This window comes from Perognathus longimembris, chromosome 1, assembly GCF_023159225.1.
Source record: "Perognathus longimembris pacificus isolate PPM17 chromosome 1, ASM2315922v1, whole genome shotgun sequence".
Classification (NCBI taxonomy): Eukaryota; Metazoa; Chordata; class Mammalia; order Rodentia; family Heteromyidae; genus Perognathus; species Perognathus longimembris.
The window spans coordinates 32,604,142-32,619,601 of record NC_063161.1 but is presented as its reverse complement, the minus strand read 5'-3'; the positions used below and the strand labels follow the sequence as shown (position 1 = coordinate 32,619,601).

At 35.9% G+C, this 15,460-nt stretch overlaps 1 protein-coding gene across 1 annotated transcript; it reads left to right on the top strand.

Moving 5' to 3' along the window:
- Positions 1–5,084: 5,084 nt before the first annotated feature.
- On the top strand, positions 5,085–15,413 carry Glipr1l1 (GLIPR1 like 1). Its single transcript, XM_048340617.1, has 6 exons — positions 5,085–5,258; positions 8,639–8,884; positions 9,615–9,715; positions 10,576–10,706; positions 12,688–12,735; positions 15,034–15,413. The coding sequence occupies exons 1-6, from the start codon at positions 5,085–5,087 to the stop codon at positions 15,411–15,413; spliced, it is 1,080 nt and encodes a 359-aa protein (XP_048196574.1).
- Positions 15,414–15,460: the final 47 nt, after the last annotated feature.

Below are 15,460 nucleotides of genomic sequence, written 5' to 3'. Positions count from 1 at the left end.
AGTTCACACAGCTGGCTAGAAGATGGAGGAAAGGAACAGGAAGCTTCCAGAAGGCAGGAGAGTCAATAATGGATTCTCCCTCAGGATCTCCACAAGGAAAGAGTCTTGCTGACAGCTTCTATTTAGCAACTCAGAATTCATTTTGTCCTTTCACCTCATGAACTGTAAAAGCATATATTTATGTTGGTTTCAATATGTAAGTTGGTAGTCATTGTTTTTATTGCAGAAATAGGAAATGAGTGCATGTCCCCATTCTCAACCACAATAAAATCCTGCAACTTATACTTCTCACCTCACCAGGATTATAGTAATTTACCACCAAACCCGGCTTGTTTTTTGAGATGAAGTATATCTAACCTTTTGCCTAGACTGGCTTTGAATCAACATCCTACTATTATACCTCCAGAGTATGGCCTTCCTTTCAGAGTTATCTCTCACTAGACAGCATAAAATTAAAATATGAAAGATGTCACCATTTCAAAGCTGAGATCAGTTTGTACATTTGTTCATTTTGCAGGCCCCAGGTTTGCTGTTTGGTCACAATCATAAGAGCTCTTGTATTTGCCATGATGATTGCCCAGCTAACAATTAGGGATGAATTGGGGATGCTGAGAAGTCAGCTCAGTGGTTCTCCCCACACATTAGCAGACTCCCAGTTGTACAGCTTAGTAATTAGTAAAGCCAGTTCTAATCACTATACTTCATTTGCAAACAATAAAAAGAATAAAGTATAAATTTTCAAGTATCCAGGGCCCCCTAGACCCTGTACTCCCCTAGACATGAGAGTTATTACTCTTAACTGTAGTAGCTCTTTTCCTTTCCCCTAAAACTGCAGAGACCACAAAGGTTGTTATTCCTTGTCCTTAATTTACCATAGACATTCTCTAATTATATATGTAGCATACATATACAAATATATATAATGTGTATCATTAATAAAGTAAATAAAATAACGCACTATAAAATATTTGTATTGTGTGGGCGTGTGTGTGTGTGTTTGTGTGTGTGTATGAACATGCTGATGCTGAGATAAAACTCAAGACTTGGGCACTGTCCCTGAACTTTTGTGCTCAGTGCTAGCACTCTACTACTTGAGCTATAGTTCCACTTCTGACTTTTTGGTAGTTTATTGGAGATAAGAGTCTCACAGACTTTCCTGCCTAGGCTATCTTCAAAATGTGATCCTCAGATCTCAGCCTCCTGAGTAGCTAGGATTAAAGGCATGAGCCACTGGTGCCAGCTATACATATATGCTTTAAACACATTCTTAGGTTAATTTTACCTCCCTGCACCTAATTCGAACTATCACTATGCCAGCACATACTCTGCAAACCATGAGGCTAGATGTTAACAGTACTGGGTATACACTGATTACTCTTCAATACCAGGACAGTTTCACTTACATTGTTTCCCCAGGAATTAGTAGAAAGTCCAGAAGACAGTATGAACTTAATATTTATTAAGGAAGTGAATCCAGTCAACTCAGATATGAGAATTCAGAAGTATATAACATTAAAATGACTAATACAGATCCAATAGTAATGATCAAAGAGAAATATCCTGTGGAGGAGCCAAGTATGTATAAGTTAGAATAGCCAGATTCAAACATCCTATTTAGAGATGCTTTAAGATGAGGAATCAGTGTTAGAGCCCAACCTTCTGATTTCCAGACAGAGCTAACTGAGACCCAGAAAAGTGGATTTTCCTTTGCCAAATTCTGTGTTACAGAAAAAGCCTGAATGCATACATGAATTTCAGGCCTCTTTTTCATATTTACATAACTATGTCCAATATCACTCTCCAATACCTGTAATCTTCTACCACAGATAATAGAACTATCAAAAGGGAATTAGCTTCAGGTACCAAAGACCTGAAGATTAACCTGAGTGATTCAGAAATCATCGTTTCAAATACATGAGAGCCAATCTTTGGACTGTGCTTGTCCTAAATCACTGAGTAAGGAGAGAATGGTCAGAAAAAGGAAGAGCAGTTCTGAATGGCTACTGGTGCCCCTCAAACAGCCCCAAGTTATAGAGCATTATCTCTAGTATATAATAACTACTGTTAACCAATGCTTTTGGTGTGCCCAGAAAGAAAAATTGATTTCCCACTTCTCTTGCTTTTTTAACCCCAATTCTTACTTCTCTTTTGGTTTGTAATTTTGTTAGCTTAAGTTGATTATATAAAATCAAACCAACTCAGACACAAGATGAGAGGGAGAAAACAATCGGGCCATTCAAGTTAGTATATAAACTCCATGAAGGCAGGGCACAAGTTTATCTTACATCCCAAGTGGTAACAGACCCAATGATCTGAAAATGGACAGTGTCATTCCTGCTTTCAAACAAAGCAGAGTTATCATCCTGGCCTTCCCCAAATTAAATTATATCTGGGCAGCTGCATGCTGCTACCTACCCTCTGCATATCTGGGATTCGGGGATGGTCAGCATGGGACTACAGGGACAGCCAACCTGACTCTCCCTAAAAAGTCGATAAAGCCAAGGCGGTTCCACAGAGAATCTTCTTTCCTCAACTTCAGGCAGCAAGAGCCAGAAGCGACCGTTTCCAGCCCAGAATACACAATCCAAGCCAAGCCAAGTCTGTTTGCAGGTTGCTTGGCAACCAGCCGGCATGAGAGGGAGGGGAGGGAAGCTAGGGCTTTAATTGCCCTCCCTCACTTCCAGGAGGTGGGTGGTGGACTGGTAAATAAAAAGAACAGGAGCTCCCTCTATAGCCACCTCCTGCCCCACAGCTATCTGCTGTCGTCACCCCAACCCCACCCCGGCCGCTGCCAAGTTGACCCAAACCCAAAGCATCCTTAAACTCTAAAGCTCGCCCGAAAATTCCAAAGCCAGGAAAAATGCAGCAGTGGCTATAAGAGACATTAAGGCCTCCACTCCATTTCATCCCTAAATCCAGGCCTGGACATAGAATGGACTCACCATTCTTTCCCCTAGTCAGGGAGAGCTTCAAAGCCTGGCATGGATCTCATGTCTTTAAGCATTTAATTGAATTACTTCTACCGTATGCCCAGCATGCAGTTTGATGCTTGATGGGAGACTATGTGGCATTATTTGCCATCACAAACCCTGTAATTATTTAAAAACACAACACTGTGCTAGGTGCCAGTGGTTCACACCTGTCATCCTAACTACTCTAGAGACCAAGTACTGAGGGGTCAGTGTCCCAGTAGGAAAGTCCTCAAGGCTCCTACTTCCAGTAAACTGCTCCCACCCCAAATAGCAGGAAGTAGAGCTCTGGCTCAAGTGGGAAAGTGCTAGCCTTAAGCAAAAGATGCTTAGGAACTGCACTAGGGCCCAGCATAGGGAGGGAGGGAGGGAGGGAGGGAGGGAGGGAGGGAGGGAGGAAGGAAGGAACTGTATTAGTCTCTGTATATGTTAGATGATATTAGTATATGTAATCTTTCTTGTTTTGCATATTTTAAGCCCTAAGACCAGCACACACACACACACACACACACACACACACACACACACACACACACACACACACCAAAACAGGAAAAGATTTATTTCACCCCTTCTATGCAGATGACAAGATATACTTCTGCTCTCAAAAAGACTAAAACATACACAAGATTATGAGGGAAGTTGGAGAGTAATTTCTCCATTCATTTATTTGATATATATTTTTTATTAAAGGACTAAATATTCTCTACCAGTTCTTTATGCTAGAGAAAATGCACTGAAGAAAACAAAGTTATTTTCTCAACACAGGCTACAGTCTAATGAAGGAGACAGATGTTACAGAAATAAATGGAAATAAATGATGTCAATTCAGGTAGTAATTAACACAATCAACAAGAAAAACAAACAGACAAGCAAACCTTGGTAGGTAGGGAAGGCAGAGTGAAGGTCTGCAAAAAGCCCTGAAACAAAAGGAAGAGCAAGCACAAGAGACTGAGAAAGAAGCAACATTGGCAGTGTGATGAATGTGGCTGAAGTAGGAGAGATGGAGCTGAGTCCAGACTGAATTCAGGCAAGGGACCAGGGGGTTAGCTATAGTCAGATTACACAATGCCAGTAAGATTACACAGCACATACACAGGTACATAGGTTTACATACATATAAGTGTTTATAAGTATCTATCTGTATATGTATAAGCATACACAAATATATGCCTGTAGCTACGTGTATGTGTACTGGAGTTTGAACTATGAGAAGCCTAGTTTACCTATTGATGCACTACATGGAATACTATATATAGCATTTCTCTATCAACAGATAATAGGCTAGAAATATTTTCTGTCTTATCTAGTACAATTTCCATTACTCTCATTTTATGACTTAATTTACACTTTCTAGTAAAATTGATACCTAGTTTCAGCAGAGTTTTTTGACCACATGTTTTAGTAGTAGACACAAACATGTTCACTTGAATTAAATGTCACTGTAAATAACCTGTATTATTACATTAAAGGTATCATTTGAAATGTAAACACACTGAAAATATATAGTTTAATCTCATTGGAAAGTACTTATTTATATTTAAAAAACAATATATGCTATACCATGAATTTAAAATCTCAAGGCAATTGAAGTCGCTTCATATTATATATAATCAGATACAATAAACCAGTGCTTTTAAACATTTGATGAGGTAATCATTTAAGATCTCAGTATATCACACATTTACAAATCGCGTACTCTCAATCGCTGAGAAAAGGATAAATTGATGCTTTCAGTCTATTTAAAACAATTCAAGGGCTCCACAGAGAGGCTGGGCTATGAAGCCCATGCTTGGCGCCTTGCACGGGCCTGGTGCTTGGCCAGCATCCCGGATATCTTGTTTCTGGGCCTTGAAACTGGATTACAATCCAGGCCTCCACTGAGATGATTCCAGATCTGATCAGCAGGAAGCAATTTGGAAGTTGGTAACAACTCCACAAGCAAAGGATGTCTCAAGGCTTGTCCCTGCGGCCTGGGGCTCAATGACTGTGCCCACCCCCTTGCTACATCCTTCAGCGGGGCTCGAGCCCAGGCAGAAGGATGGAGCGCCCAGCAAGGGAGCGATCCCTGGCGGTTACCGGCTAGTGCAGGCCAGGCATCCTTTCTGCCTTTCTATGGCTCTGAAGACATTTAGTTGCTTGTGGACCTTAAGCTTCTTTCTGCTGGTAGCCAGTAAGTCGAACATAGAGCTGTCTACCACAGACTCGGACTTCATAGACCAGTGCATCAAGGCCCACAATGATTTCCGGAGCAGGGTCAAGCCTCCCGCGGCTGACATGCAATATTTGGTGAGACTGGAACCTGCCGGGGCTCTTAGTCCTCTCTGTTTCATGAGCATATTGGTTTTAAACGCAATCTAGATTCCACGTGTAATTTAAACATCACACCTGGGCAGGTCCTGTGTCCTCCTTGGTAAGGGTGGTAGGCCAAGGGGAGGTAAAATTGGAAGCTGTTCTTTGCCTTCCCTGGGCGTATTTGAAGCAAGAAAGGAAGCCCAGTGGTACTTGGGAGTTGCTTGGTTTGTTTTTTTCTTGCCTAAGTTGATAATATATTGCACAAGTGTTGTTTTCTTTAGCATGGCAAAAAAAAATACATACAAACTGCATGTGAAAGACAGAATACAAGGATAAAGAATTCTCTTGTTTCCTTACCTATTTTTTACATCTTTTTGTGGCTTTTTGGTTTTTTAAAATATTATCCTTAAGTAGTTTTCAAAAACGTTTCAACATGTCATTTTTATGAATACAATGCTCACCTCATTAGTTGTTTTATTTTTATATCTTAAGAACTCAGGATTGAAACAGTACATATTAGTAGAAATTTGTTAGACCAGTGCATGCTGACTCTGTGATTTGCAGACTCTCCTGATCATAGTCAGTAAGGGATAAAAATGTACTATACTGTGTTGAAAAATAAAAGTGATTATTAAAAATCACCCATAGAATTTGTTCACTTTAAATAAATTACAGGGCATGTATGGTATTACTAGAAAATTCCCATCATAATTTTTCTTATTTGTAAATATGTTATCACTGTGAGCATGACTATCTATGGCACCACTGTATTTTTATATGCATGGTATATATACATACATTGTCACTCTGGGGTCTATTCTAATTTCCTTCCTCTCTCTCCAGTAGTGAAGAAAATGAAATTTGTTATTAAGCACAACTCAGACACTAAAATTAAAAGTCAAACCTTTACTGTTCTAATGGAAAGAAACATAATTTTGAAGGACAGAGAAGTTTCAAATGAATGCTAGCAATACAAACTGATTTTTTTCCATGCACAATAATTAAAGGACTTTACCTTAAAATGTAATATTTATGTTAATCTACAACCCATTTCAGTAGTCAAGGTTATATATTTGATGTGACTGTTTTCTCCATGCTTGGGTGGTGACTTTTTTTAAAGGACTATTTTATGCTACAAAGTAATATTTAAATATGTGCATATGAAATTGTGTATGTTAGCAAATATGTGCTATATTTTCCAAGGCAAGCAATAAAAACAAATGCAAAATCAATTTTAGTTTATACAGCTATCTACAAGAGAAAGAAAAGAAGGAATAGGGTTGAAGATTCATGACAAAAACAACTCTTCTTTAGATTTATCTTGTCTTATAATTGATTTTGTAAATATTTAAAATTATTCCAAATTTTTAATGTTTAAACTATGAAAAATACCTCTTGGGAAGAAACTTTTAAAGTAAAACAAATGTGTCAAATGGGCCCAATATCTACATTTTTAAATGATGCAACAAGCTATGCAATATAGTATGTTAACTGTATGTTTCTATTGTAATATATCCTAGGAACAAGATTAATTAGAAATAAATCTTAAACTGAATCCAAAAATGTGAGTGCTAACAGTTATATTTATCATGTCTCAAAAAAGAATCATATATGATAAAGCATATATGCATGATAAAGCAAAAACATTGTGATAATTTTGGAGACTCAAGAATTTCAGCATAAGAGAAAGTAAATATTAGGATATAGTCACATTAATTAAAACACTGTGATCTTTAAATACCAGTTGAAATGGTAGCACGGGGGAATTTCTTCCTCCGTATTCCTTTGCTTTGTTAAATGATATAGAATCAATGAGCACCACTAACAATGATCATTTGCAGATTCCCATAGCCTCACACTAACAGAAAATTTGCTTAGAAATACTTGCAAAACTGTTTGGTGTAAGTGAACTGAACACCTGGGAGGGGGGGAGGGAAAAGGGGGGAGGGAGGGGGGCATGAGGGACAAGGAAACAAACAGTACAAGAAATGTATCCAATGCCCAACGTATGATACTGTAACCTCTCTGTACGTCAGTTTGATAATAAAAATTTGAGAAAAAAAAAAAAAAGAAAATTTGCTTAGAGATGGCTGAATGAGCCACAGTTCTCCATATGGGTAACTTGTACTAATCCAGCACCTATCTGTGGCTGCTTTCATCACTGAGGGATTTGTGGTTTCAGGAGCCACTAGTACTAGGAAAATCAAGCCTACAATATAGGTCAAGTACCATTACATCCAATATAGTTTTAGAGCAACTGGGCAAGAGAAGAGAGAAATATAAGTCATATACATAGGGAAGGATGAGTCAATTTATACTTTTTTATTGATGACAGGAATCGATATAGAGAAAAATCTAAGGAACATAACCCAAGACCATTAGAAGTGAGAAATGAATTCAACAAAGTAGCAAGATATAAAATCAGCATAGGTTTTTCTATGTGCCACTCAAAATCTACAAAGAGATTACAGGTGTGGGAAAGACAAATAATCCAAACAATAACTATAAGACAGGACTATAAGAACTAAGACAGGTGTTATGGAGCATATTTTGTAACTGAATTACTACCCTCTCCCAGCTATCATTTTCCTTTTCTTTCAGAGGAGACCACATGATCCAGCATGGCCATTCTATTTTCACTAGGGTGACTGACTATTCCTATGTTATCTTAGGGCTTTCACCAAAACGTTCCTGATCAGAAAGGAGCTGAATTTAACATACAGGCAAGGGAGAAAATCCCATTGAAATGTAGAATGAATGTTAATAAAAAGAATAGTCAATGAGTATTTTTTCTTCCCTTATAGTAAGTTTGCATGACTTTTTGTATTCTAGGCTTTGAAATATTTCTTACTTTATGGGCTGGAGGCCTCGCTCAAGTGATAAAGTGTTTTGCCAAGCCACAGAGAGGCCCTGATTCCCAATGTATAGGAAATTTTCACATGCATTCTTCTTAGACTTTGCTGAACAGAAGGAAGGATAAGAGGGAGGGAGGGAAAGAGGGAGGGAAGGAAAGAGGGAAGGAGGGAGGGAGGGAAGGAGGGAAGGGGAAAGGGGAAAGCAGGGAAGGAAGGAAGGAAGGAAGGAAGGGAGGGAGGGAGGGAGGGAGGGAGGGAGGGAGGGAGGGAGGGAGGGGAGTAGGAGATGAGGATTATTTAAATCACATTGGGAGTGTTTATTGTACAAAAGAACTACAAGTATTAAATAAGTGTCTTGGGAGCAGAGCTATCAAAGAAAATACATAAATACCACTAACATAACAGCTACTGAAGAAAAACTATTATTGTTATAAATTTAAGTGACATGTAGTTGACAAAAATCAGAGTTATTTTAGTGTAAACAGAAACATCTCCATTTAAATTGTTCTTATTTTCCAGACCTGGGATGCTGACTTAGCAAGACTTGCTAAAGAATGGTCCACCCAGTGCAAACTTCAAAATAACCCATGTACTACAAAACCATATCAGTGCTTTGAAGATTATGAATACGTTGGAGAAAATTTGTGGATAGGTGGGATTAAAGAATTTACACCAAAAACTGCTGTTACTTTTTGGCACAATGAAAGCAAATTTTATGATATTGATATGCTATCATGTTCTCAAGTTTGCGGCCATTATACACAGGTAGGATATATATATATGTTTATAATTTGTCTCATATATATTTGTCTCATATATACATATGTACACATATACATATGTGTATATGTGTATGTACATATATTCACCTGTATATATGTGTAGATATATATAATGATTTATGTGTGTACATTTCAATTGCAAGAAAAATTGCTAAGATTTTCTTTCAAGTTCCTAGACAATTTACCTTCATTTGAGAAGTATCTTCATGAGGTATAGAATTCCATGTAGTGACTTTGTTTACACTAAACTTAAATTTTTGTGTTACACTGAGATTAGAACTCAAGGTCACATATTGGAATAAGGCCCTCCATCACTTGCACCATGCCACCAGTCTTTTTTCTTTAGTTATTTGTCTAATAGTGTCTTGGTTTATACAGTTTAATTATAATATTGCTTATGATATGACAATAGAAATAATTTACACATTTCCTCAATTATATAAAAAATTATGACTTTAGCTGGGTATTATGATATGGGTTATATATTCTCCTTTTACATATGGGAATTTTCTGTGAGGGATAAACTAGGGAGAGAGCTTCTAAGAAAGTTGCCTAAACAAAATAATCTTTTATAAAATATAAGATGTTAGAAAAAGCACAATCATTAAGTACTGACATATATTTTTGTATGACAAAGATCATTCCTATTCTAATCACTTACTATTTGCATATGATTGTTTTGACTATGTTCTTTATACCTCTTTTCCATATAGGTTATTTGGGCCAATACAAATCACATTGGTTGTGCAATTTCAACTTGCCCTAACCTCGGGGGAGCTTCAATTTCCTTATTTGTATGTAACTATGGACCTGCGTAAGTCATTTTGTAATTAAAAATATCTGAAGTCAAAGTTAAGAAGTCTTTGCATAACCATTTCTTTCTATAAAAGGAATGAGACTTATATTGGGACAACACTTTCTGTTTTCTTTATCAGCATACATGATTTAATGAATGGCCAAACCATTATTTCAATATATTGAAAGTAAAAAAAAATTATGAATAAAAACTCTCAGTGAAATAAAAATAAAGATATATCTTAATCTATATTTATCTTTAGGTTTTGGTTTTGTTATTACTTAAGGTATAAAAATAATTCTTATCCGACAAGCTGCAGAAAAAAACATGCCCCATGTGGGGGAAGCATATTTTGGTCTTTGATCTAGCTCTTTCTGACGGTTGATTCATAGTTCTATGTAGAAAATATAATAGAGTACCAAAACTCTTCGAGAACTAATAGACAAAGTTAGCAGTATAGAAGGCCAAGTAAAAACTGTTTTAACCATTTCTTTTTATAAAAAGAATGATACATATTTTGAGACAACACTTGTTTTCTTTATAACATACATTATTTAATGAATGGCCAAGTCATTTTATATAAGTGCACACACAAAATTTGAAAAGATAGAGCCTTGGAATATGACCTAGTGGTAGAGTGTTTGCCTTATGTACATGAAGCCCTGTGCTCGATTCCACAGCACCACATATATAGAAAAAAGCCTGAAGTGGCACTGTGGCTCAAGTGGTAGAGTCTTGAAGGGGAACAAAAAAAAAAGCCAGGGACAGTGCTCAGGCCCTGAGTTCAAGCCCCAGGACAGGCAAAAATTTTTAAAAAATAAATAAACTTTCAAAAAGATATAGCCATTTTGGATAATTAATGTTTCTCTTTTTTACAGAGGAAATTTTGCAAATAAGCCCCCTTATGTAAAGGGAAAATCCTGCCTTCTGTGTCAAAAAGGACAGAAATGTGTCAAGAGGCTCTGCAGTAAGCAACAATTATTAATAATAATAACAATATTCTGTTTGGGCAATGCTTTCTTCATAAATTCTTTGCATTCTAAATGGTAATACCTTTAGTTTAAATTTTATGGACAAGATTTCACTGCTTCTATGTGATGTAATTCATTTGCCATAAATTATTATATCAAAATTCAGATTCTTCATTGATTACTTTCCTTTCAATTTAAAAAATCAGAAATGATACAGAATTGTGATCCAGTTTGTGGCTATACTCAAAATACTATTGGCTACAATGTGAACTTGTGTTTTCCTCTATTTATCTCCTTTTATTACTTATTATAAAAACAGTGACTCATTAAGAAGCATTAATTGATCTTTTTGAATTTGAATATTGCTTAAAATTAACATTTTTCCTATGTCTCTTGAAATGACCTGATTATTTTTCCTTTTGTGCTAATGTTTTTAACAATGTTCAATGGTTTCTTGTCAACACAGCCTCCTGTAAGATCTCAAAAGGTACAGGAAGTTAACCGATGACTCAGTAATACAACATTAAACCATTCTCTCTGCAATTTGGTCATTTATTTATAATTTCAAAACTTACAAAATGTATACAATAAAAGTATTTATTTTATTTATATAATTGTATATACAAGAAAGTTGTTTACAATTTAATACTTTATTTTTTGCAGTTAATTTTGGAATTATAACTGACCTAAAAGTTTTCTTTTTATTTGTATTTACAAAATTTTGACTTCAAGATTGTTTTAGCCAAAAAAGAAGCTGAAAGCTGGCAGTATTATTTTTTATTACTTTGATTATTTTGGCTACAATTGTGTAATATTCTAAATTGCTTAATCTTTTAATATTTAGAAGACATAATCTGTAAAATTATTTTTATTTTGGTGTCCTTGTTATGCATTTGTAAATGTTAGTTCCTGATTGTTTTAATGATTATGTGATATTTAGGGTTAAGGAAAATATAAATTTTTATTTCTGCCAACTATGTAATTACGTTCCACTTGTGTCATAGAAATTGATTTATGCATTTCCTCTTTTTGGTTGTTAGTTTTTATTTAGATATACCTTTTAGCTTGGTTGGCTTCTTTTAGTGAGATAGGGAACATGGCACAATATTTGATGACACAGTTGCTAGAATTGAGTGGCTTCCCTTGGAGGTGATAAGTAAGACATAATAAATCATACATAGCAATGTGAGCCTAAAACAAAGACATCAAAAATTTTAATTCTTAACAAATTTCAGATTCTTTTCTACCATAATTTATATTATAGGTTATAGCACTTATTGCTCTCAGAAATGATCACTCTTATTAATTTTACCTACTTATTCCAAAATTAATGATTTATTTTTCACCCTTTACTATAAAGGAAATTTATTTTTTTCTGATCACCATTGTGGCCAAAGCCTTAAAATCATACTCGTAGTACGTCATAGAAAGTCAATGAAAATGCATATGAATGTAGAGGAAAAGCAAAGCAAAGAAAAGAATTCTTTAATGCAAAATCCTCTCAGGAAGCTAGATGGAAAAGAAAAATTTAAGGTGGAAAGACAAGGAACAATGCTTGGGGCAAGGACCACAGAAATTCAGGTTATAGTTAAAGGTCTCCATGATGAAATTACATTTGATCAAGGACTTGAATTAGGCGTGGTGGGGTGCAAAAAATAAAACTTTGTAGTTGGGTAAAATTTAAGATTTTCGTGCCTTCAACATGAAGCAATCTATACATATTTGCTCACAATGACATGGGCAAGTGGGATCTTCATGAAGATTTTTAAGTACAGTAGGGTTTAGAGAAAAAAAAAACATTCATTTTCTTAAGTCAGAATGCCAAACTGATTTTTCTAAGTTGATTATCTTATTTTAGAGCCAGTAAAAAAAATGCTTCTGTTTTCACAAAATATTTCTATTTTTAAAGGTCCAAACATTTTTATCCCTAACTGTATCAAAACATTTCACTATTGCCTCAGTCATTTCTTCCCTTTGAAATCATGTTGAGCTTTGATTCTTTTTTGTTTTATTTCACAGAATATCCAGAGAAGATGATGAAGTCGAAAGCATCTCAGAGGACAACTGGTAAAGTTACCTGGGCTTTGTATCTCTGAGAGAGTATTTTAATTATCATTTATACATACCACAATAAAGGAACAGTATATGACTAACTGTAACTCATCATAAGTTTGATTCTCTATTAAATCATCAACACCACTAAATGGAATCTAAATTATTAAATGTGTTACTTATTCATCTATACTCTTTTTGGTGCCAACACTGGGGCTCAAACTCAGGGTTCCATGCTCTTGCTTGGCATATTTGCTCAAGGCTGGTGCTCTACTATTTGGGCCACAACTCCACTAGTCTTTTTTAAATGAATGATATTGTAGTGCCAAAAGCAGTCAACATTTTAAAAAATTACCATTATATATGTATTAAACCAGTCCCATTTTCTAATATTCTAATAGGTATGGGCTGTTGTTTAAGTTGCTACAGATTTAAGGAGACCACTATACTTCAGGTACTACACAATACTTTATACACCAGTAGTAAACTTCAAGAATAGTAAGAGCTGGCAGGTTATTGGTATTACCAAAAGAAGAACTGGTTTTGGAGGGGACAGTAAATACCCAGAGCAGTTTCACACAGCAAGGTTGATTATATTCAAAATACCAACAGTACACCCTTAGAGAAAAAAAAATGGAGGGTAGATAGCTCCACCAAGCAACTGAGGATCCTGATGTCTGAGCTCCTGGGCATTTTTCTATTCTAACAAATTTGAAATGTAGATATACATATAGATATAGATATGTAGATATATAACTTCCTATATATCTATATATTCCTTCTTTCTTTCCCTCTTTCTCCTTCCTTCCTCCCTCCCTCTCTCTCTCTTTAAATATATGCCTAATTGTGGAGTTGTCTAATAATGGGAAGGCTTTTCCTGGAAAATGTTGACTAGGGGAGAAGTCCACTTGCAACAAAGACAGAAATTCATAAGGCTGAACGTAAAGCATTGCTTTAATTGCATGCTAATAAAGGTTCTAGGTGACAGTTGAACAAACTTTGAACAGAAACAGAACAAAAAGAAACAGAACAGGGGATTCACAGAGATAAAATGTGTCACTACAGTGTTAACCCAGGATGTGGGTAGAATTTAGAACTAGAATGGGGCAATGACAGTTCCTGTTTTTTTTTTTTAATACTGTCATCTTCAAATAGTAGTACAAGGGAGTTTCCATAACATGTCCACATATGTGTACAATTCAGTTTGACCAGAGTCACCACTGCTATTGTTCTCCCACACTCCCATGTACCCCTTTTCTCTCCCAATCACATCAAGTTTCCTAGTTTCATGTAATATGTAGAAATTTGAAAACATAAAGCAATTCAAAATCATGAGGAGTAGGTTTAAAGTCTATGTTTTAGAGGTACTCTTATTTTCTAAATGAAATTACTCTTACAACAGAAAAGTACCTGGACATCAAAAAATAAAATAAAAAGAACAACTGTACAACTCATGCGGTGAGAGGGAAAGGGGGAGCGGTAGGGGGGAATGAGGGAGGAGGTAACAAGTTGGATAAGAAATGTACTCACTAAGAAATGTATCCAATGCCTAACGTATGAAACTGTAACCTCCCTGTACATCAGTTTGATAATAAAAATTTGAAAAAAAATGTACTCACTGCTTTACATATGAAACTGTAACCCCTCTGTACTTCATTTTAACAATAAAGAAAAAATAGTAAAAAAAATACACCAACAGCATATTTTAAGAGACATAATCCAATGACACAATTTTCCATGTTGCTTTCAAATATATAAATGATTTTGTCACCACTCAATTCCCATTCCTCCAAGAAGCTTCATGTGCTGAATTCGCTCATTATTTTCAAAATAATGAAAATTTAAATATTTGGAAGGCAAGCCTACAGCTCAAAACTGAAAAATCTACAAAAATAAAAATGTAGGAGAAATCTAACACATTTTTGGTACTAAGGAACCAAAAAAAGTGAATATTATGTAAAATAATAATTGATACTCATATATAACATGCCTCTTTAAATTGTTTTTAAACTGTAAGATGCAATATACAATTCATCAACAGATCTGCAAGACTGAATGTTTGCTCAATACTTCCAGGAAAACCAACTCATTCTACATAAACCAAACTATGTTTTGTGACTCATCCATATTTCCATGTTAGTCACCTGGGTTTGAAAATGAACTCTATTGTATTTATAGGTAGTACCACATGAAGAACAAGCCTTAATGTACACTCTGAACTAAGTAGTGATGATGTGTTAAATGGGTTTGTCAGTGTGTCAATTCAATGGGGAAGCTTCTTGATTTGTGTGTTTTTGTGGTTATTTTTGAAAGAGTGTCTATATGTAGCTGAGGAGGCTCTGTCTTTGAACCTGCTGCCTCAGTACTGTGATGGCTGTTATTACAAACATGTACCACCACACCCAGTTCTAGAGGATGATGTGAATGGGGATGAAAAATTATATACATGGGGGTACGGGTGGGGCACAAAAAGTACAAGAAAGAAAATCTGTACCTTCTCAGTTTGGGTGAAACTTAAAATTTCTCATTTAAAGATTCAAGTCTTCCCTTTCGTTTGGACATTTATACGGAGCTTCTTTAGGGTTGCAAGGGCTCTAGCTCTCCCCGGGGCCTTCTCCCGGGCTCCAACACACTTCCCTTATGAAGATGGAAGGATGGAGGTTGCAGTTTATGGTCCAGCAGGTACCCCGTAGATTGGCAGGTCAGGAGGGTGGGCTTAACGCATGCGCATTGTCTGGTC

Bases quoted from the DNA above. Each gene is read 5' to 3' on its own strand.
- Glipr1l1 (XM_048340617.1), top strand. From the start codon at position 5,085: ATGGCTCTGAAGACATTTAGTTGCTTGTGGACCTTAAGCTTCTTTCTG. The intron at 8,885-9,614 runs GTAGGATATATA...TTTTCCATATAG, and splicing joins TTTGCGGCCATTATACACAG to GTTATTTGGGCCAATACAAA. The intron at 10,707-12,687 runs GCAATGCTTTCT...TTTATTTCACAG, and splicing joins AATAACAATATTCTGTTTGG to AATATCCAGAGAAGATGATG.